The following is a 22,728-nucleotide window of genomic DNA, read 5'->3' on the forward strand; positions in this document are numbered from 1 at the left end:
TGTTTTATATTTAGGTTGCAAAAATTTTGTTGACTGGTGATAACTGTTCTTTTGTTACACAATACTAAATACACTTGTGACTATTACATTGCTGATATTTGTGAACAGCTGTCACACTCTAAACTTAACAATGACTGTATCCTGACCAATAAATATCTTCTATGGGGGTTCTCCTTGGTGCTTGATGCAGATTTGAAGCGGAAAGAAATTGCCTTTTGATCTTGCCCACAACTGTTGTGTGACAAATTTAGTTTTCTGTAACTTGGCATTTGCTCCAGTAGGCCATCTTCCTTTAAGTGTTGCTGTGATTGATGTGTTATCTTTGATATCTTCCATTAGCCTCCAGGACCGCTAAGTTCAAGGCCTGCTTGGAACCTGAGGAGTCCTGCAGAGGAGCTGAAGGCCTTCAGAGTCCTTGGGGTGATTGACAAGGTAATTCTTCAGTATCACTTCAAGGGTTCAACCATAAATCAACCACCAGCTGAGATTGGAGCTTTGAAGCTATTGGTTTTGACAGGAAACAAAAGAAAAATGACTTGGTTTGTTGTTTTTTTCACAGGGAGAAAGGCAGTTGTAAGATTATATAGGTATATTACATATTATGAGAGGAGATTTAAACACTGGTCTTTTTAAATATTAACATTAGTTTTCTGTGGTTAAGCGTAAACTGAAATTAAACTAAAATCTTGAATTCACTTCTGGGCATTTATTCTTTCTGTTTAAGCAACTTTTTGTTTCATTTGCTGCCAAGTAGCTTTCGCATTGAACATTGTGTGGGTCAGAGTCTGTGATGATCTGAGAGGTGAAAGTATACAGCACCGTATAACACCACAATATTATATGACTAGGTTTATTTTTTCTGAATTATTACTATGCTCTCTTTTTCTCTCATATCTATGCATGAGTGAGAGATAGTGTTTATCTTAATCCCTGCGTTCATGTTTGCAAAGAGAATTGATACCAAGGCAGAAACTAATATTATACAGAGAGAATTAATGAGAACCTTTTGACATCTCAATCACTTCTTCAAAGGAGATTTTATTTAGTGACCTTGTATTAAACAGATATGGTTGAGCCAAGGAGTATTAATTTTCTTAAGCAATTTCACATATTATATTCTTTGTGAAGACTAAACATAATACTGATGGGTTATTGTAACTATCACAGTGAATCATTTTTAGCAGCTTCCTTTTGCAGACTACACTGGGAGTGAGAGTAAATTACAAGGCAAAACCCTGATTAAATTACCAGTTGAAGGTAGATTTGGGTCTCCCCGTGTCTCTTTTCCAATTTTCTTATTTGTAATTGGGGCTTAATGTAAAATATTGGTATTTTCTTTGAATCGGCTTACGTACATCATTGTTGATTTTGTTTCTTCTTAATCCAGCAAGGGAAAGCAATGGCTTTTAGAATCTTTAATGCCTCTAAAGGGCTGATGTGGGCCAGTTCTGTGCATGATCTTCCAGCAGCAGAACTCCATTATGCTTGAGCCCATGGTGTTCTGGCTGGAAATGGCCCTGTGTACTCACCATACCACACTGAGGACTCGCAGTGTTTCAGAAATTAGGCATAAAGGACCTGGTTGGGTTTAGTGATCAGATTCAAAATTAAATGTCTTTAAGCACCCCACAAAAACACAATACAGCTTGAAAAAAATTACAGGAAGTCCCCGGGTTACAAACGAGTTCAGTTTTTGAGACTTGTTTGTAACCCGATTTTGTATGTAACTCGGAACAGTATCCGCGCATGCGCACTTGGGCCAGGGATCATGGCCGCCCATGCGCACTTGGTCCAGGGTTACCCGGCTGCATATGCGCACTTGGCCCAGATTTGGGCCAAAGAAGGTGTACCGCCGCCGTGTTAGGATTGGGGGCCGGGCCCGTAAGTATGGGTGTTCGTAAGTTGGGAACTTCCTGTAACTTGTTTTTTGGAACAATTTTAATGCAGTTTGACCAGACTCAATGGTAACATGGGATAATTATTAAATCTGAATATTTCCATCAATGTAATGCAGTTTAGTGTAATGATAACTAGAATAACAAACATCTTAGATATGCAAAATCTGAGTACAAGTGGACACAATAAAATTGCAAAAATTTCCAATACCGAGGAAACCCTGGTTAGTGATTTGGAGAGCATATTTACAGCTTAATAAAACTTTGTCATGTCAATTCAGTTGTGACATAAGCATAATGATCAGCGCAGAATTTTACTTGTATTGTTGAATATTGAGAATGGTAATTTGGTTGTCATATGGTGAAACTTGAGAGTGATCGTGTTAATCTTTGTACAGGGCCTTGGATGGGGGGTAGGGAAGGGAAATGCATCATTCCAAAACCACTCTAATTTTAAGATTATCTCCTTTTTCTAGATTTCACTCCTGTCTGCCACGATAAGATACAACTCATTGCATTGAACCTATCCCATGGAATTATCTTTTTACACACCCCAGTAAGATCACCTTAAATATGAGAAAATAGAAACCAGGTTTCTGTGAAATCCATACTCATAATTCAAGCTCCGGTATCATTTTGGTGTATCAGCTGGTCCAAATGGTACGTGACCAAGGCTTTGTACAACTTAAGGATTGCTTCCTTCTGTTTGTAATCCAATATCCTTGAGATGAAGATCAATATTTCTTCTTTTGACTGTTTAGGCACTACAGATGCAGGATATATACATGGACATCCAAATTTATTTTGTTCCTCCAAAGCTCCTAATCCCTCACTTGAGAAAATAATCTGATTTCTTTTGATTGGATTGAAAACTGTTAACCATACGCTTCTCACTGAATGCTAACTATCCATATATTGTTCACTCACTTTATTTACATCCACGTGTAACTTTTTCATCTATTCCCACTGCTATTTCAATACACCATACTCTGGCCCCTAAATTAAATTCTTTGTGGAAGCATTTATATTCTAGTCTCTATTCCTTTATCCAAGTCATTGAAACAGTAATGAAAAGGAAAAGTCTAGATACATATCCTGGGGGCCATGGCTTTATCACCTGACCTAATTTGAGAATTTGTTCATTGCCCATGCCACAAGATTACCTCTAATTCTGTGAACTTTCATTTCTGATAATCTCTTGGACCAATCCCCATCCTAGTGAGCTCCAATCAGATGTGCCCTTTATTAATTGATGTTGACTCCTCTAGATGAGCTTAAAGTCATTCAAGTATTTGGTCATTCTGGCCTTGAAGGTGTAGTGCTTGTTTGATATATAGATAGTTATTCTGTCATATTAGTTAAACCCTCTATATTCTATTCCCATCAACTCTATGACAGGCAGGAGGATGTAAGTTGAGGGTTGGTGGGTCAGATGCAGTGAAACAAAATACAGTCCAAACTCCTTGTCGTTTTCGCAGCAGCAGGTTGTGTTCTGCACACAGATTCCATTTTGGAGAAGAAGGATGCTTTGTTAACAGTTAGAAACCAGGCTCCATTAATGGAATAATTGATGCCTGATTTTAATTTTTTTTCTTAAAAATTTGCAGCAAACTGAAGATGGAAGTTGATGTCTACAGGAGGTAATTAAATTCAGCAGGACAGTAGAATGATGGATACATTACTGAGCTAGTAACCTGGAGGCCTAGGCTAAATATCTGGAGTTCAAATCCCACTGTGCTAACATGGGTATTAAATTCAGTTAATTAAAAAAGCTATTATCATTAATAGTGCCCATGAAACTTCTTGACAGTTATAAAGTTCCATTTAGTGTTCATTAGTATATTTCAGGGAAGAAGATCTGCTCTCTTTGCCCTATCCTACTCCAAGCCTACAACATTGACTTTTATTTGGTTCACCTCCCCTCCATAACACGGGATGAGGTAGACTTGGTACCATATTTATGAAAAAACATTCGAGGTGAGAAATGGAATCTGTTATGCAAATGCAGACTTGTGGCTCATATCACACCAGGCATCATATTAGCGAGTATGTTATCACACACATACTGAACATCCCTTAGACATATTTAAAGGAGGCAGGCCATGAAAGCAATTGTTGCTGATTTCACTCCAGTGCTTGGAGCTCGAGCACTCCAGCTGTATTCAGCAGTAGGATAAGAACATAAGAAATAGGAGTAGGTGTAGGCCACGTGGTGCCCAAGCCTGCTGTATTATTGAAGATCATGGTCAATCTGATCTTTTGCCTCAATCCTTCCTTTTTGCTCACTCCCTAATACCCTTGTTTCCCCTGTAATTTTACCTGCCCCAGCCTTGAATTTACTTCTCAATCACCACATCCTTTGGAGAGGTGATTGAAGATTTGGAAGTCTCAAAGAAAAATATTCTCCTCATCTTAGTCCTGTACCTAACCCCTATCCTGACGCTATGCCCAATGGTTTTTGGCTCTTTTAGTGTTGAAGAATCCTTGCAGTATCTACTCTCTCAAGCCTCTCACCATCTTGTGTTTCAGTGAGATTGCAACTTGCATTTTTACATCGAAAAGTGTTCTTTAGCATTGGCTGGATGCTCCAGTGATGGGGCAGGAGGGTGGGTGTGCAGTTTGTGAGATGGTACACTCTTCTACTTATGCAGGTTTTCTGTGTGCTCCCAATGTATTACTGCTTTGAACATTTATCACTGAATCTGTAGCTTTATCCATTAAAATGTCATCCCAATTTATTATGATAAATTCATTTTCATGCTTTCCAAATTTGCTCTAAATTAATTAGAAATCTTGATTTGAGTCTTTCTTGTTTACCTCTCACATCTAATAGCTTTTTATCTAAATTAACCATATTATGTCCACTGTTTTTTCTCCTTACTAACAGATTATTGATTGGTTTGTTATTCATCACATTTAGTATTGGTTTATTATTGTCACGTACCAAGGTACAGTGAAAAGCTTGTCTTACAAACCGATCATATGGGTCAATTCATTACACAGTGCAGTTACATTGGGTTAGTACAGAGTGCATTGATGTAGTACAGGTAAAAACAATAACAGTACAGAGTAAAGTGTCACAGCTACAGAGAAAGTGCAGTGCAATAAGGTGCGAGGTCACAACAAGGTAGATCGTGAGGTCATAGTCCATTTCATTGTAAAAGGGAACTGTTCAATAGTCTTATCACAGTGGGGTAGAAGCTGTCCTTAAGTCTGGTGGTACGTGCCTATGGAAGAGGAGAGAAGAGAGAGTGACCCGGGTGGGTGGGGTCTTTGATTATGCTGGCTGCTTCACCAAGACAGTGAGAGGTAATGACAGAGTCCAAGGAGGGGAGGCTGGTGTCCGTAATGCTCTGGGCTGTGTCCACAACTCTCTGCAGTTTCTTGCGGTCCTGGGCAGAGTAGTTGCTGTACCAAACCGTGATATATCCAGATAGGATGCTTTCTATGGTTATTCCCTATTAAACTTCCATTTAGGTTTATTCCCTTAATTGTTCAAGATGGTTTTTACTGAATGCTTCTCTGGTCAGTTTTTGAAGTACCCAATCACTATATCGTTGCGGCTAGGAGATGTATTGGCAACAACTGGTACTGGAGGATTGGAGGATGGCGAATGTTGTCCCCTTGTTCAAAAAAGGTAGTAGGGATAGTCCAGGGAATTACAGACCAGTAAGCCTTACGTCTGTGGTGGGTAAGCTGCTAGAAAGGATTGTAAGAGATAGGATCTATGATCATTTAGAGAATCATGCACTGATTAGGGACAGCCAGCATGGCTTTGTGAAGGGAGGATCTTGCCTCACAAGCCTGATAGGGGTTCTTTGAGGAGGTGACCAGGAAGACTGATGAGGGTAGTGTAGTAGATGTGGTCGACATGGATTTTATTAGGCGTTTGACAAGGGTCTGCATGGTAGGCTTCTTCAGAAGGTGAGAGGCCAAGGGATCCAGGGAGGCTTGGCCGTGTGGATTCCGAATTGGCTTGCCAGTAGAAAGCAGAGGGTTGTGGTGGAGGGAGTGCATTCGGATTGGAGGGATGTGACTAGTGGTGTCCCATAGGGATCGTTTCTGGGACCTCTACTTTTTGTGATATTTATTAATGACTTAGATGAGGGGGTGGAAGAGTGGGTTAGCAAGTTTGCAGACGACACAAAGGTCGGTGGTGTTGTGGATAGTGTGGAGGGCTGTCGAAGCTTACAGAGGGATATTGATAGGATGCAGATCTGGGCTGAGAAGTGGCAGATGGAGTTCAATCTGGAGAAGTGTGAGGTGGTACACTTTGGAAGGACAAACTCCAAGGCAGAGTACAAAGTTAATGGCAGGATTCTTGGTAGTGTGGAGGAGCAGAGGGATCTGGGGTTCATATTCACAGATCACTGAAAGTTGCCTCACAGGTGGATAGGATGGTTAAGAAAGCTTATGGGATGTTAGCTTTCATAAATCGTGGGATTGAGTTTAAGAGCCACGAAGTAATGATGCAGCTTTACAAAACTCTGGTTAGACCACACTTAGAGTACTGTGTCTAGTTCTGGTTGCCTCATTATAGGAAGGATGTGGAGGCGTTGGAGAGGGTGCAGAGGAGATTTACCAGGATGCTGCCTGGATTAGAGAGTATGGATTATGAGGAGAGACTAAGGGAGCTAGGGCTGTACTCATTGGAGAGGAGGAGGATGAGGGGAGATATGATAGAGGTATACAAAATATTAAGAGGAATAGATAGAGTGGACAGCCAGCGCCTCAATACAAGAGGGCATGGCTTTAAGGTAATGGGTGGGAAGTTCAAGGGAGTTGTCAGAGGGAGGTTTTTCACCCAGAGGGTGGTTGGTGCATGGAATGCGTTGCCTGGGGTGGTGGTGGAGGCTGCTACATTGGTCAAGTTCAAGAGATTGTTAGATAAGCATATGGAGGAATTTAAAATAGAGGGATATGTGGGAGGAAGGGGTTAGATAGGCTTAGGAGTGGTTTGAAGGTCGGCACAACATGGTGGGCCGAAGGGCCTGCATTGTGTTGTATTGTTCTATGGTAACTCCCCCCAGGGTATTGCACACTTTGCTTTCTTTAATTCTGTCTACTACCTTTGTTTTTCCTGATTATTGTTAGAATTCATGTGGCTTTTCCACATTTCTTTGTCCTTTGACCTTTCCAATAACTTTGACTATTTAGTTCCTTAAAATATACTGTAAAATGTAAAGTGTTATGCCAGTTTTTTTAATTCTATCAGAATCAAATGTGACTTGACCACATTTTTATTTGGAATATTTTAAGTTATGAATGTTCTGCAAGTTTTGCAATTTTTCTCTCAGTCTTTATTGTCATTTATGTTTGCTGTCATCTATGATCTATTAAACCAGCCTTGGTAAGTTTTTCACTACTGTATTTCAGTTTCTCCTATTAGTTAATTATGCCTCTTCTCCACTGAACACCAATGCATTGAAAATGCCTGACAGGGGTTTTGGATAAGAGCAGATGGTAGACCCTTGGGGGTAGCTACATTATGCTGGTAGTTGGTTAGGACATTGGATTAAAAGTCAGTAGCACACATAAGCAAATTTATTCAAGCATCTTCTTTGTTGCATTTTCAAATGTATCTTCTGACTGTAACTTACAGAGGGAGTTGGTGTATATTGGTAAGCATTAGATAGCCATCCAGATGGGGACAACAACTTAAAGGACCATTGATTCCTGTTATTTTATTGTAAGAGTAATCACACAACATCCTAGTGGTACAGCAGTAATTCTGCAATCCAAACTATTCATATAAGTGCCTTGGGATGTTTCATTGTGTTGATAGCAATAAATTTAATAAAAAACAATTTTTTTGTTGTTCATGTTGTTAAGAACTATGTTTCCCTGCACTCAGTTTTGCTTTTCTGTTAAGTTTATCAAAAACTACAACTTTCCCACCATCTCTTCCTCTGTAGAAATGAATGTGACATGGGCATTGGTAACCAGCTATCTACTGATATTTGCCTAAGTAGCTAGTTTTGTGTGGCTGCCTGGGCAGTGATTGTTAGGAATGGAAACCATAGACAGACTTGGTGAGCAGAGGTCACTGAATACCAGCAGAGACTAATGAGTGCCCCCGGTAATTAAAGTCAGTGCACCCAATTGGTCCGTAATATGACTGAGCTGAGTCCCCTGCAGTGATGATGCTCCAAATGGCAGAGTTGAGGGTAGGGTTGGGTGATTGAGCAGTTAATCACCCATTATGCAGTTATGCTTCTAGCAGAACCGCTGAAAGAAAAAGAGTCAAAATAAATTGGAAAGTGCATGAAATTTGTTATGAAAACAGATCACAAGTTTGAGGTGTTGATCACTTAAAGCTACTAACCTCAGTCTTGGGACCTTCACAGGGATCAATTTCAGAAAGTCACTTAAGGAGCGTGCACTCAACTTGTACAACTTTCTGTGAATATTTCAATCAAAATCCACATTCAGGGTTTCTCTTATTAATGGCTTACAATTATACAGTTTTGATTTTTTATATGATATTGTCCATATTCTATCAACATGCAGTTGGGATAAAGTGTGGATATCTTTTGAAATTCAAGAACATAACTGAAATTAGTGATGATCTTATAAATTGAACTTGAAACAACGACCTTTGACATTCTTGGTAAATTTTAACATTTAAGTTTGGGGTCTGAGTTTTCCTGATAGAATTGTTCAAACCTCTAAAAATAAACTTTATTTATACAGCACGGTAACAGGCCCTTCCAGCCCAATGAGTCCGTGCTGCCTATTTAACCCCATGTTAACCTACCCTTGCGTCTTTGGAATGTGGGAGGAAACTGGAGCACCCGGAGGAAATCCACGCAGACACAGGGAGAACATACAAACTCCTTACAGACAGCGACAGGAATTGAACCCCGATCACTGGCACTGTAATAGCATCACGCTAACTGCTACGCTACCGCACTGCCCACTGACCACCCACAAATTCCCACTGATTCCTTGGAACCTCAGGCTGTTCATTTTGGGATGGTATTGAGAACCTCGAGGTCATGCATCAGGTGCATGCAGACCATCAACTCACCTGATTAATGTGAAAGAGAACACAATTTCCACAGTAGCCTTGTTGGTCACCTCGGAACCCACAAGATCAGACTGCTGAAGAAGAAAAAGAAGAAGAAATTTCATGTCTATATAAATAAGTAGTAAAACCTAATCAAGAAAGCCAGCCCAGCACATCACAGAAACCAGCCTCCCCTCCATGGACTCTGTCTATACCTCTTGCTGCCTTATGAAGCAGCCAGCATAATCAAAGACCCCATCCACCTGGGTCATTCTCTCTTCTCTCCTCTCTCATCAGGCAGAAGATACAGGAGCCTGAGGGCACGTATCACCAGGCTCAAGGACAGCTTCTATCCCACTGTGATAAGACTATGGAACGGTTCCCTTATACAATGAGATGGACTCTTGACCTCACAATTGTTATAACCTTGCACCTTATTGTCTATCTGCAATGCACTTCCCTGTAGCTGTGACACTTTACTCTGTATTCTGTTATTGTTTTTACCTGTACTAGCTCAATGTACTGTGTAATGAATTGATCTGTATGAACGGTATGCAAGACAGTTTTTTCACTGTACCTCAGTACAAGTGACAATAACAAACCAATACCAATAATCAAAATTTTTCTTTTTGATAATCAGTAATAGTGTTTTTACTGTTGAAAATGCAGAAAATCATCAGGAAAGGAAAACTAAACCATGGAATGCTGTGGCTGTCTGAATTGAGAGGCACCCAGGATAACTGTAACTCCTTATAACTGCATTCACTGGCCCAAATGTTGACTGATAGCTGGCTATCTGCCGTTCATGGCTCAGCGTGCCTTCAGCTTCTGCATGTGGGCAGTGGAAGGTGGAAGTCAGATCCTGGCGCATCTGACTCTCTCCTCCACTGTTAGTCTCACTAATGAGCCCCTTGGTGGAGCTGTGGTGCCTCTCTGAAGAGGGTCTGGATGCACTTCATACATGTCCCTTGGCTTTAGGTCAGGGATGACTGGTATAGGAACAGTATAGAAGATAAATGATCTCGCCTTATTGTAATGTTTTTAATTATTATTGTTTCAATGTGCTTTCAATTGTAATTTTTTTTTCATTATTAAAACTAGTTCTTAGAAATCTCTGATTATGAGACACGTTAAGAAACATTGATAGCTCACTGACTTTCAAAAATATTTAAATGCCCAGTGGGTCTTGGGGCCTCCTTGCTGCCCAGCCTCGCTGGATACCTTTTAGGTGCAGAGGAACAACTCTTCCAGTCCTCCGCGAACAGAAAAGTTAAGTGTGTGTGGGCTGGAACCTCAAAAGCCAAGTCCAGGCAGCGGGCTGGGCGGAGAACAATCTCTCTCATGAAACCAAATTGGATATGTAGTACCTTCCCAGTAAATTTTCATTGTATTGCAAAGAAAATAGTGGAAGCAATTAAAATGCACAACTGCTGAGATAGCAACCCCCATTGAATATGTCTGTTGATGTATATTGGGGAAGCATCTTTTGCCCTTCTGTCTCCCAGTTATTCTAAAGTAACTGAAGCAGCTTTAAAATAACAACATTCGTAACTCTAAAAGCACTATTTTCCACCTAAAACCTTTTTCATTTTATCTTGGAATATGATATTAAGACATATTCCTCAAGTATGGGAAGCCAAAACTAAAATTTAGGATCTGCATATTTATGCTCTTAAGGATTGTATGTAAAATATCACCATTGAAAATAGCAGATCTATTGGACAGAGAAAAACATTTTTGCATCATGCCAGAATGATGAAGGAAGAAAATCAAGTAGTGGTAAAACGTTAGCAGGTTTTGTAAAGACATTTGTCACCCCCTGTAGAAAGCGTTTACTGAGGATGATAAATAATTAAAATGCAAAATATTGCATTTCTGTTTACATCATAGACCACCAGTTGGGTTAGATACAACCCAGCTGTATTCCATGCTGTTATAACTCTGCTACCACAGGACTTGGCAGCACAAATATTCATGTTTTAGTAAGTAAGTTTATGAAAGCTCGGTTGCTGTAGATTTAAAGAAGTAAAAGTGATTAAATATGACATTGAACAGATGGAGACTATCTACTCGCCTGATGTATCTGGCTCTAATTATATTATCGTTGGTTTCGCCTGCCTTGGAGGTGGTGTTTCCAGGGGCTGATTTACAGTCATTTATAAAACACCTGTTTGGGAAAACTATCTGCCGATGGCCAATTTAAAGCAAAAAAAATTCACAGATGTGCTTTCTTCGTGTCAGCACACTGTAAATATAAGTAAGAAGAGGAGAGAGGTGAGGAGATGGTAAACGTTTGTCCAGCCACCCTCCCACACACCCCTCATCTCCCCCCCCCCCCCCCCCCCCCCGATCCTTATTTAACATAATTTTCTGGGAATCAAATTTGGGTTTTTCATGGTTCTAGTAGCAATTGTGCTTTATTCTAACTGAATTCATTTTAAATGCAACTTTCAAACTGAGATTTGACATTGGGATAAGTATGTATGCATGCACTCTCCATTCAGTGTTGATGGAAACTGTATTTTTGACCTACGTTTATTTGCTTTTGAAGGTTTTGCTCGTGTTGGATTCCAGAACACAGGAAACCTTCATTTTAAAAGTAAGCAACTTTCTAAAATTTTAATTCATTGCAACTTAGTGGCTGAATTCTAAAATTGTGCTGTTATTTAATTTTTTATTTGTGTATTCTCAATATATCCTTCTTCAAAATCTTACCCTTCCCTCCACTACTACCCCTTCTCAAAAACAAGCCTAGTCTTAATTATCCTGCTGTAATGTTGAAAGTAAGTGAGAGAAACTGCACCAGTGCTTGCTTAAGCTGATGGTTAATGAGAACCTCTTTGCCCAATGACATACAATGTTGAAGCCAGAATGTTTGCAACTTTGCCATCCTATAGTCACTTGTTCCCTTAATAGCCCAGATGAGAACAGATGGACAATCCCATAGATGGTCTTGCTGTTTGATTTATGTCAAGTCCCACTCCAAATAATAAAGAGGCTAATGGAATGCTGGCCTAGAGTGGGCATGATACTGCAGCTATACAAAACCATGGTTAGACTACACCTGGAGCAATTCTGTGAGCAATTCTGAGCACCATATTTTAAGAAGGATATATTGGCTCTGAAAAAACTGCATGACAGACTTGCCAGAATGATATCTGCACTCCAAGGGATAAACTGTGAGGAGAGATTACAAACAAAAAGATTTGTACTCTTGATAATTTAGAAGGTCAAGAGGTGATTTGATCAGAAGTTCTCAAGATCAGCAGGGTAATGCAGAGCATAAAAAGAATAAAAACTGCTTGGTTTGAAAAACTTTTCTGGTTGCGGAGTTTTGGACGTGGGCAAGGGGTAGGGGAAGTAGTTGGCAATCAGGGCCATAGTCTTAAAAACTAGATTCAGGAATTTTGGAAATGAAATAAAGAAGAGTTTCTTCTGGAAAAGTATGGGAGAGTTATTCTCCAGACTGTAATTGATGCCAGATCACTTTTTAAGTAATAAATCTGAGAGTGATAGATTTCTGTTAATCAGAAGTCCTAGGGAATAAGGGTCAAAGGTGAATATGTGGATTTGAGTCATTGATCAACCAAAATGGTGGAATATACTTGAGAGGCAAAATGGCCTTCTCCTGTTGCTATAAATTTAAGCACGTAATCCAGGTTGAAATTTCAGTACTGAATTTGTCTATTGAGGTCTTGCCTGTCCCCTCAGATGGACATAAAATTTCCACACCCATTATTTTGAAGAGAGTGGAAGTTGTCCCAGAGAACTGTCCAATATTTACTTTCCATCTAAGGTTACTGGAACACATTATCAGGGATTTTTATGACTGATTTCTGTGCACCTTGTCTGTGCAAATTGGATGCCACACGTCTAGGCATTATAATAGTGAACATACTTCAAAGATAGTTCATTACCCATAAAGCACTTTGGAACAGCTACTAGTTGTGCAAGGTGCTATATAGGCATAAGTCTTAGCTTTATATACCTTGTAAATTATATGTGTATTTATTTTTTTAAAAGTCATAAGTTTCATTTCGTTATGTTTTGCTTTGAAAGGTGAGAAAATTGGTATACTGAACTAGGGATGTTTAAAGTAATTTTTTTTCTATATTACACATTTAATGTTTCTTGTCATGCTTATTAGAAAGGCAATTGGCATAAACGTTCAGATAATCCAAATGTGCATACAATTTGTGTGGGGAAAGATGAAAGTGATGCCTGGTTGAAGTATTATTCTTTCACCTGTAGAAGATGTCTAAATACAGCTTGGCAGATGGGATAGAAGCTTTGTCTGTGTCTCTCTTCTTAACAGCTGTTATCCTAAGTGAAATTAGCCTGGACAGTCTCAACTCATTCCCAGCAGCACAAAACTGCCCATAATTCATCACTAATTGACATTAATTGGGCAATCTCACACTAAGTTGCTATAAGGATGGCTGTTTTGAGTAGTGGAAATATCATATACATGAAGTAGGGAGTTCTGAATTTGGTGTGTTTCTGCCACAAACTCTCTTCAGCCTGAGCTGCACTACAGTAAAACTGAAAGAAAAATCATCTTCCTACTGTCCATTCTTGGTCTTGGTAACTTATTCTAGATAACATTTTAATTTTGTAATGAATTTCCAATTTGGCAGCAAAAAAATGAAATAAGTTGGTTAGATCAATTTTAATTTGTATTGCAGCATCTTAGTCAAAATAGTTCTTTGTTTAGAGATTCAGTTGATTAACTATTTACAGTCGTTGTGGCTTTCCAGTATACTTCGAAGTTGGTTTCCTGTACTCTTGGTTACCTTGTACCCCCAACACCTCTGTGAATACAGATACATTTATCGTTGTATTTATCCCCAGTATCCTGTGGTTCGCATTTCCTAAAGATGTTGATTTAGATTTTACTCACACTGCATTTCAACCAGCAGAGCTGCTATGTTGGGAGTTACACCAGCTGCAGATTTTCTGGAGATAGGGCACTGCATAGTCTTGGCATGTTCCCTGGTTTTTACTAGAGAGCTCATCTGGTGAGAGTAGGGCGTGAAAAAAGACTGTGGCATGATTTGCAATCAACTTGGCTGGTGGCCTTGGCTGGCCAAAACAAAAATTCTTTTAAATTTTGAACAGGAATTGCACTGAGCTTGAAGTAATTCTGCTATTTGCATAGATAATAACACCGCTGGCCTAAATAAGCAAACATATTGTGTGTCCCAGTAATGTAAAGTCCAAAATCCTTGCAAGTAGAGGGAGAGTCAGAAGCCAGTGAAACCATTTCCTAAGAAATTTCCTTCATAGTTCAATCAATAAACACAGGGAAGCCTGACCATTGATTAATAGGTAGCAGGGATTCTGACTTAGTTAGATATTCATCGTGTGTTAGCTTAGACTGAGTGTCAATGCACTCAGTTTTTTGCAATTAACAAAAGGAACCCAAGTATTTTGTTTTGCTATCCATAACCTAGGACTATAGGATTTGACATAGTTACCATTTGTTTTGCTTCTTTTGATGCCTTAGCTGAGATCAGCTATCTGAAAGCAGACGGGGTAGGCAATTGGGGCTTTTCTGCAGAGCATGTGAACAGAATCCTCTGATACCTAGCACAGTATAGACTGAGAAAGCCTATTCAATTATACTTTGCAAAGATCCTTAAAAATGTTTACAGATCGTGGCTTGTATTTTCAAATAAAGGACTAATTTCGAGTTGAAACCATTTTTCTTTGATTTAATGAAGGAAGATTGAATATTTGTTCTCCCTTTGAGATAGCAGCCAAGTTATAGCATTGGTTCACAGATACTCTCGTCAATGAGAAAACAATGGGAATTGAGGAGAAAAATTTCCAATGGCAGGAGTCATACCCAGCCCAAAGGAAGGTAGTTAAAGTTTAAACATGTTGCCACAGGATATCACTGTACCACATCCTTGAGATGGTCATAGGCCCAACCATTTCAGCTGCTTCCAACCTTCAGGAGCAGGTGGTGATGTTTCTGATAATTTGCAATGTTCAATTCCATTTGCATCTCCTCAGATAATGAGATAATTCATGTCTCCATGCAGCAAGACCCGAACAGCATTCATGTTTGGGCTGTCACATATACCACCCATGGGCTGGATATTGATCAGTGGGATCAAAGTCAAAATCGACTCCTCTTGGCATTCAGTGCTACTATCAACACCAGTTCCTCAGCAACAAATGTTGCATCAGCCACGAAGTTATTGATTATAGATAACTGCAAAATGACTGGGTATCCTGTGGCACGTAATTTGTATCCATTTCCCCAACTCTTTCCACTATCTACAAGACATATCAGGACTGTGATAAGATGCTCTCTACATGTGTGACTATGTGCAGCTCCAAAACACTCATTAAGTTCAGTCCCAACTAGGATACAGTAGCTGTTCGATTGACATGCAGTTCACCAGCTGAAGCATGGCTACAGGCTGTATCAATGACGAAATGCACTGCAGTAACACTCCAAATATTTATGGCTGTACTTTCCAAAACTTTGACCTTTATCCCCGAGAAGGACTATGAGAGCAGGAACATTGGAGCACACAAAGATCTTTGGATGTGCAAATAAGGGGCTGAAAGTCACACTATAATTCTCAATGATTGGTTTGCTCTGAAGCAGCCATTGCCATGGCAAGTGAGCCAGAGGAAAGAGCACTCCTTCCAACCCCACATTCAGGCACTTTGCTGATATCCACCTAACCCTTGGTGTCCTTTGCTCCTGATTCCTGGTTTCTGGCCCTCCAGTATCTTCATTTCCTGGCTCACAGGATCTCATGGCCTGCAATATCTCAATTCATCACCAGCCTAACCCATCACCCCACTTTGAAGGTTGAGGATGGATTTTGTCATGAGGAGGCAAATAGGCTATTATTTATTTAGTTTTAAGAATGTTTAGCAGCCTACTCACGGCTAATTATCCAACCTGTGAAATAGTCCATTTTTAAAAATGAAACAGCCTTTAAGAATCTTGTGATCAACGCTTCAGTGTATTAACTAACTTACATGGATAAAACTTGGTCATCTGTGCACAGCCTGAAAAAAGTACACAACCCTCTGATTAGCTTGTACAGTTTTCTGTATAATTTACTGTTGGCATTTGTTCTGACGAAAATAAAGTATTATTCTGATGACTTAGTTCAGAGAGAGGCAAATAAAAACATTGACCCATGTAATTGATTTTAATGGCAGCTCAGTGCCATCCTCTGTGTGTTGGAGAGCAGCCAAGTGCCATCAGTTATGCCTTGGGGAGCTTAGGGCACTGAAGAGAAGATGAAGAGGACTAACTGGTTTTCCAAAAGCACAGGGTAGCACAAATAGATTTGTCTAGTGGATAAGTGCAGAGCACAGCATGTTCTAAAGCAGCAGAGGGAACAACTGACCTTTCTGTTCTCTGTCAGAGTCTAAGGAAAAGCAGCGAGTGCATCAGGAACAAAAAAACCATTGTTCCCCACTGTGTGCCTAACATGGTACAACTGAAGAAGCAAATAGTCTCTGATGACTCCATCTTTCTTTTGCTGCAGCATGCCGAAGGTGGGTATTGATCTTTGTTCCATTAATCTTGAGATCATTCGCTAACTCACTTTTAACTTTATCGTCCAATCAAGTAGGTTTGTTTTCAAAATGACTCTGTTGAGTGTTTCATGTGGAAGAAACCGGTGCCTAGAAATGCCAGATTGATTAGCAACCATTGAGAAATCCAGGTACTTCCAGGCGTGATTTGCCCTAGTGTGTCTGTCATGTGCCTGGCATCAGTCATGATCAATGATGATATCTGGTGCATAGCAGCTATTTCCACATCTACCACCAGATACTGGCTGCTTTCTTAAAAACAAAAGTGACATCTATGTGTAAATCGTAAAAACTGCCGGTGCTGGAAATCTGGAACGAAAGCAGAAAATGTTGTAAACCCTCAGCAGGTCAGGCAGCATCTGTGGAAAGAGAAACAGTTAATGTTTCAGGTCGAAAACTCATGTCCAGTGTTATTCACCCACCGTAAAAAAACAAAGGGGTAAACCTCTCTGCAAGTCATCAAGGAGGTGCCAACTGAGATGTCCATGTTTTGACATGAGTTTAAATCTTATGAAACTTTCAGGGATTCTTTCTTTGGCAGCCACCTGATTGGATGCAGGTGCCGTACGCAGCACCAAAAAGAAGGACAAATTCCAATTTCTGAGCACAGGTTTCTTGCATAGTTATTTTGGGGCAATTAAGAATGGGCAATAAATGCTGGTCTATATGGCAACACCTTCCTCCTGAGAATGAAGAAATGAATCTATCATCAAAGTTATAAAGATGTTGGGTTAATTGAAGTTACAAGACTTATGTTAGTAGATTTTCAAAGGCATAAATGCATTGAGGAATATGTGGAGAAACATTACCTGCATGATTACTAGTGGCATCTGCCTACAGAGCTCTCAGCTGCTTCTTGAGAAACACGTGAACCACTGGAAGCAAGTCAGTTCTTAAAGAACTTTCTTCATGGCAGCTCCATTCTACAGCAGAAAACGCTGCAATGGAGGTGAAGGAAAAGGTGGGTGGGGACAGTGAGGAGAGAGAAATGCTGCCCCGCTGTGTAATGATCTGGATTGACGAGTCCCTGTGTTGTGAATTGCCCCAGTTACTGGGTCATTAATCCCGGCATCTTGTACCGAGATGTCTAATCTAGAAATGCTGGTTGTTCAGCATTTGAAGCCTGGCTAATAAATTGAGTATAGAAGAGGCCTTTTTTCTGTTCTATTTATTTATTTATTCATTCATTCATTCAATAAATCCCACCCATAAGCAACATGTAAATGCTTCAGCAGTACTAAGTTTTGTGGGAACTTTACTGTCAGTAGGAAAGATCATAATGATGCTTACCTAATTCATGTGATAAATTAAGAATCTTTGTTCATAAGTTTTCTGCTTATCACAGGAAAGTTGGATCCCACTTGTATACACGGAATTTTCTACTGATCATTTGTGGATGCAGCACCAAATATTCCCAAGTGAAATGCAATAGCATTATGTACTGGGAATGTTAATTCTGATGGATTGGATCACTATCATATTAAATGTGTAACTTTAACCTTTGCATTCCAATTAAGTACTATTGGTCATTGATATTCCCTACAGCATGCAAGATTTAAGTTTTGACCTTTACATCATTTGTTCCTTCAATACCCTGTTTTCATGTTTTGAGGAGGGAGTGGGTTGGGGGGGGGTGGGGTTAGAATTAAAATCACTGTGAATCACTGACAATCACTGTGCTTTCACAGAGCAATGCTATTTTCACAGTGTGACAATGGCTAACATGAGGGGACATAATTTTAAGGTGATTGGAGGAAGATATAAGGGGGATGTCAGGGGTAAGTTTTCTTTACACAGAGAGTGGTGGTTGCGTGGAATGCACTGCCTGCAGAGGTTGTGGGGGCAGATACATTAGGGACGTTTAAGAAACTCTTAGATAGACACATGAATGATAGAAAAATAGGGGGCTATGTGGGAGGGAAGGGTTAGATAGATCTTAGAGCAGGATAAAATGTCAGCACAACATTGTGGGCCGAAGGCCCTGTACTGTGTTGTAGTGTTCTATGTTCTAAAAGTTGAACGCCTAACATTTGATAAAGTTTAAAATCTGTCTCGTTTTCTTTTCCCTCCTGAAACCTTGCTGGAGCATGCTTCTGGTGTTTTCACAATTTCTGTTATTCACGTGTGAATTGCAACAGTGCCATTCATGTAAAGTCAACTCTGTTTACCTACATCCAAGCCTGTGCTTTCATCAGGGAATGTTAGGGAATGTTAACAATCTTCTTTAGTGTGTTAGAATGACTTGAATTCCATAATTGCTTATTTCAGCTGACTGTTTCTTGTCAATAAGAGAGCAAATTTATTAAAGTAGGAGTATTTTAAAGAAATAAATTGCAAACTGCAGATCTAATTTATTGATTGTCATCTTGCTGTGTGGTACAATAACCAACATTGAAAGAAGTGAGGCGGGCCACTGGGTGGGTGAGGTAGGACCTAGGGAGCTGGGGGTGAGGTGTGCGGGTGTGGACCAAGGAGTAGGGGGTTGTCTATTGTTGGAATTTTTACTGATAACGACACAGCACAGGCAGCTGGCAGCATGATTCTGGGACCTCAATGAAGGTGGGACCAATGGTCCATCTCCTTTACTAATGAGCTTGGGAGAGAGTTACGCATGATGGAAGAGGAGGGTGAATTAAAATAAAATTGTATTTGGGGGAAAAAAGAAATGGAGAGCTAAAAGAGGCATAGGGAAAATATTAACAAATATTTTTTATTTCAAGGTTCCAATGACAATTTACCATCTGAAGAAATAAGTTGGGATAGTTTAAGTCATTCAGTCTGTGCACAAGAGTTGTTGATTGCCTTACATTAACAATTGTAACTTTCTGTGTTGAATTTAATGGACAATCTAATGTGCAAATCTGGAAAGTTCTTAAAACTAAGGCTAAGACCAAGGTGCCATTGATATGGTGTAGATGTTGATGTGGTGTAAATCGTTCTTGAGTTCAGGAGCAACATGCAAAGTGCTGGAGGAACTCAGTGGGTCAGGCAGCATCTATGGAGGGAAGCGGGCAGTCAACATTTAGGGTCAAGACCCTTTATCTGGGCTACATTGTGTGTTGCTCCAGATTCCAGCATCTGTAGTCTCTTGAGTTCTGGAACTCGCATATGTCTCTTAATTCCTTGGACTTGGTGTCCGATTTGAAGTGTGTGTTGTTAATTTTCCAGCATGAACCATTCTTTTGTCTTTGGCTGTTGTCAGATATGGAACCTTGTTGATGGTGCCCAGGAAAAGCACTCGGCCCAGGATGGGCTGCTCTGTTGGTTTCCAATTAGAACCATGGAGAGACAGAAAAGCTTTGAAGGGATAAATACAATTTAAAAAGAAATAGCAACTCCTAATGTCTCCTCTGATAAAACTATCTAATATTATAAGTACTTTGCATGAGGACCTGGACATTTGGAATGACATCTTTAGTTTTAGTAAAACCTTATTACAAAGGCACTGTTTGATATGCTGGAAGCTGTGATGTGCACTTGGGTTTAAAGTAGCAATTAAATCATTACAATTCGAGCACTTAGAGGAGTATTAAGTAAAGGCTGCCAGCTTATACCTGCATTCCAATCTGGCACAGTAAACACGATCAATTGAACATGATAATGGCCCTAGATGCTCATGTGGGCTGCTGTTATTTGTGCAGATGCTCAGCATAATTTTAGTGCCTTAGTGAAGCAGATAATAATAGGCTTTCCATAACAAAATATTTTAGGTACATTAACAGGATTAAAGTAAGAACATTGCTTGCACTTGGATTTCATACGTAAATGATGTTGATTTGTGTGAACCCATGATTCTTCAGAATATTTCTGAGAACAAGGCTCCTTCAATATATTGTAGTGGAGGCAAGACACAATATTCTAAAAGAGTGTTTAATGTTGGTTCTCTTGGTCATTATTAAAGGAGCATTTAAAATGTTATTTTTGAAGTTTGCAGATTGGTTTCTTTCGTGTGACAATATAACCGTGGATATTAGATGCTTATTTCTGCCATTTATTGAGAAAGTTGATCAGACTGCAGCTGCAAAAAGCTCTCCCACCCACAGCTCCAGCAAAACATTCTGCAACCTAAATGGCTGGATGATTCCCCAGCATGCTCTTTCCAGTAGTGTGATTTTGCCCAGAAGTTATTGCTTGAAATTAGCATTCTCTCTAGTTAATAAAATATTATATTACTTGTGTTTCTCCAAATGATATTGTAAAATGTCTGGACTAGCACCATGTTGATATTTTGTTTGATTGTATAAATAAGAAAGCAAGGTTCCAATTCAAGGATGGTGGATCAAAAAAAATGTTTGTGAAATGAATAGTCTAGAAGTTTTCATTCTTTAAATGTTAATTAAATGTTTTTATTTTGTTAACTTAGGGGGTAAACTGTGGTCGCACGTTTGCAAGTTCCTCCAGAAAATGTCTGAGGAAAGCTTTAAAGCACCAGATCCAGGCAAACATAGCTCCAAGACACTTACTGTACAAGATGATTTTACTGTGGACCAATTGAGCACCGAAGGCTTGGGCAGCAGTATCGGCTCTGGGGCAAGTGACCTTGGAAATATGCTTCAGGACCAGCCTATGAATAGCAATCTGACTTCAAGTTCACAGGATGATAGCAGCGTCCCAGATGAAGATGCGCAGGACAATTCACATGACTTGTTAGGGCCACCGTCATCAGATTCTGAAGCAGATGTCGAAGGGTGCACTAGCAGCTATCTTACTTTGTGCCATGAATATGAACAAGAGAAGACAGAGCCTGACAGTCTGTCATCTGAAACTTTTCCAACAGTTTATGAGGATGTACCTGGAAGTTCTGCAGAAATCGGAATGACCACCAGATCACATTCCCTTCTCAGTAATGACAGTCTTTGTTCCCCTACCACAATTCAAGAGCTTCGATTTTTCACTGATGATATTAACGTAGAAGCCTTTAGTCCTACAAAGACCTCTGAATCACTAAATCTGTCTAAAAATAGTCCAATGGAATTTTTCAGAATTGATAGCAAGGACAGTACAAATGAATTGGTAAGTCTTGATCTAGGAGAAAAAATCCAAACTGAAAAAAGTGACTGGGAACCAAATTTTAATCTGGTACCTGAAACAGATACTAAGAGTAATTTTGATGCTAGTGACATTAAACTGGATTCCACTGCCTTATTATTCCCAGATAATTACAGCAGAGGATCCTCCAATGATTGTGTACCAGTTATCTCCTTCCAGGATGCAGCAGGTGGGGATACAAGCAGCTGTGAAGAGGGTAGGCCTGATCTATTAGTGAATTTACCAGGTGTTTCACAGGACGGTGAGGCAGCTGGAGTGTTTTTATCTGATAAATGCAGCGTGACCAACGGTGATAATTCAGAGAATAGGCTATATGAAAAACCTGACGTTTTACAAGTTAATTATAATATTGATCATTGCATGAATTCTCAAGGAACACTGGAACTGATTTTACTAGATGAAGAAGCCTCTAGTGATGGAAACATAGACAAAGTCTCAAAACATCATTTGCAACTTTCTGAGAATAGAAAGGAACAAGATCTAATTGAACAACTCGATACCAGCATGCCTGTTGAGGAAGAAGTAGAATTTAATTTCTTACTCCCTGTCAGCCAAACTGAAAATACGTCATCAGTTTTGAATGTTGCATCATATAGCGCCTTAGATATGACACACACCAATCAAAATCTGAGCCCTGTCCCTCAATTACATGATCCAATCAGTAATTATGATGCTGTTTCAGGTGAAGATTATTCTAATAACAAAGAACTTGGCCGAACAATGAAAGAAGAGGTTACAGACAAAGGAGGTTCAGATGAGGAGCTAGCATTTGGAGAACACATAGGCAGCTGTGACCAAGGAACACAGGACAGTGTTTCACATTCAGAGAGCACCAGTGAAGCACCAGTGGCAGAAAGCCATATTGCCACAAGGACAAATGGGGATACATTAGTATCGCACATGTTTAAAGAGCTAGAAGAAAGTTTCATGCGAGCTTCCAATGCTCGTATTCCAGAGAGTTGTATTCAGCATTGGGCAGCAGAGATGGTTGTCGCCCTTGATGCACTTCATCGAGAAGGAATCATATGCCATGATTTGAACCCAAACAACATCTTGCTGGACGACAAAGGTCAGGAACTTTTGCAAATGCATTTTTTTTCCCTAATATCTTTTTCTGTTGCTTACTTGCCTCCAATTAAATGAGTAGGCGTTTTATCCTATAATTAGTATCTTCATTTCCTGTCTGAAGCTTCAATTCCAGTG

At 39.8% G+C, this 22,728-nt stretch overlaps 1 protein-coding gene across 1 annotated transcript in view; it reads left to right on the forward strand.

The window, feature by feature from the left end:
* rps6kc1 (ribosomal protein S6 kinase polypeptide 1) overlaps positions 1–22,728 on the forward strand; it is a 124,252-nt gene that overhangs the window by 81,970 nt on the left and 19,554 nt on the right. The window contains 4 exon segments of the mRNA XM_052011928.1: positions 340–432; positions 11,456–11,503; positions 16,305–16,437; positions 20,840–22,594. Of these exon segments, the coding sequence (XP_051867888.1) occupies positions 340–432; positions 11,456–11,503; positions 16,305–16,437; positions 20,840–22,594 (2,029 nt within the window).

The sequence above is a fragment of the Pristis pectinata genome, chromosome 3 (assembly GCF_009764475.1).
Source record: "Pristis pectinata isolate sPriPec2 chromosome 3, sPriPec2.1.pri, whole genome shotgun sequence".
Classification (NCBI taxonomy): Eukaryota; Metazoa; Chordata; class Chondrichthyes; order Rhinopristiformes; family Pristidae; genus Pristis; species Pristis pectinata.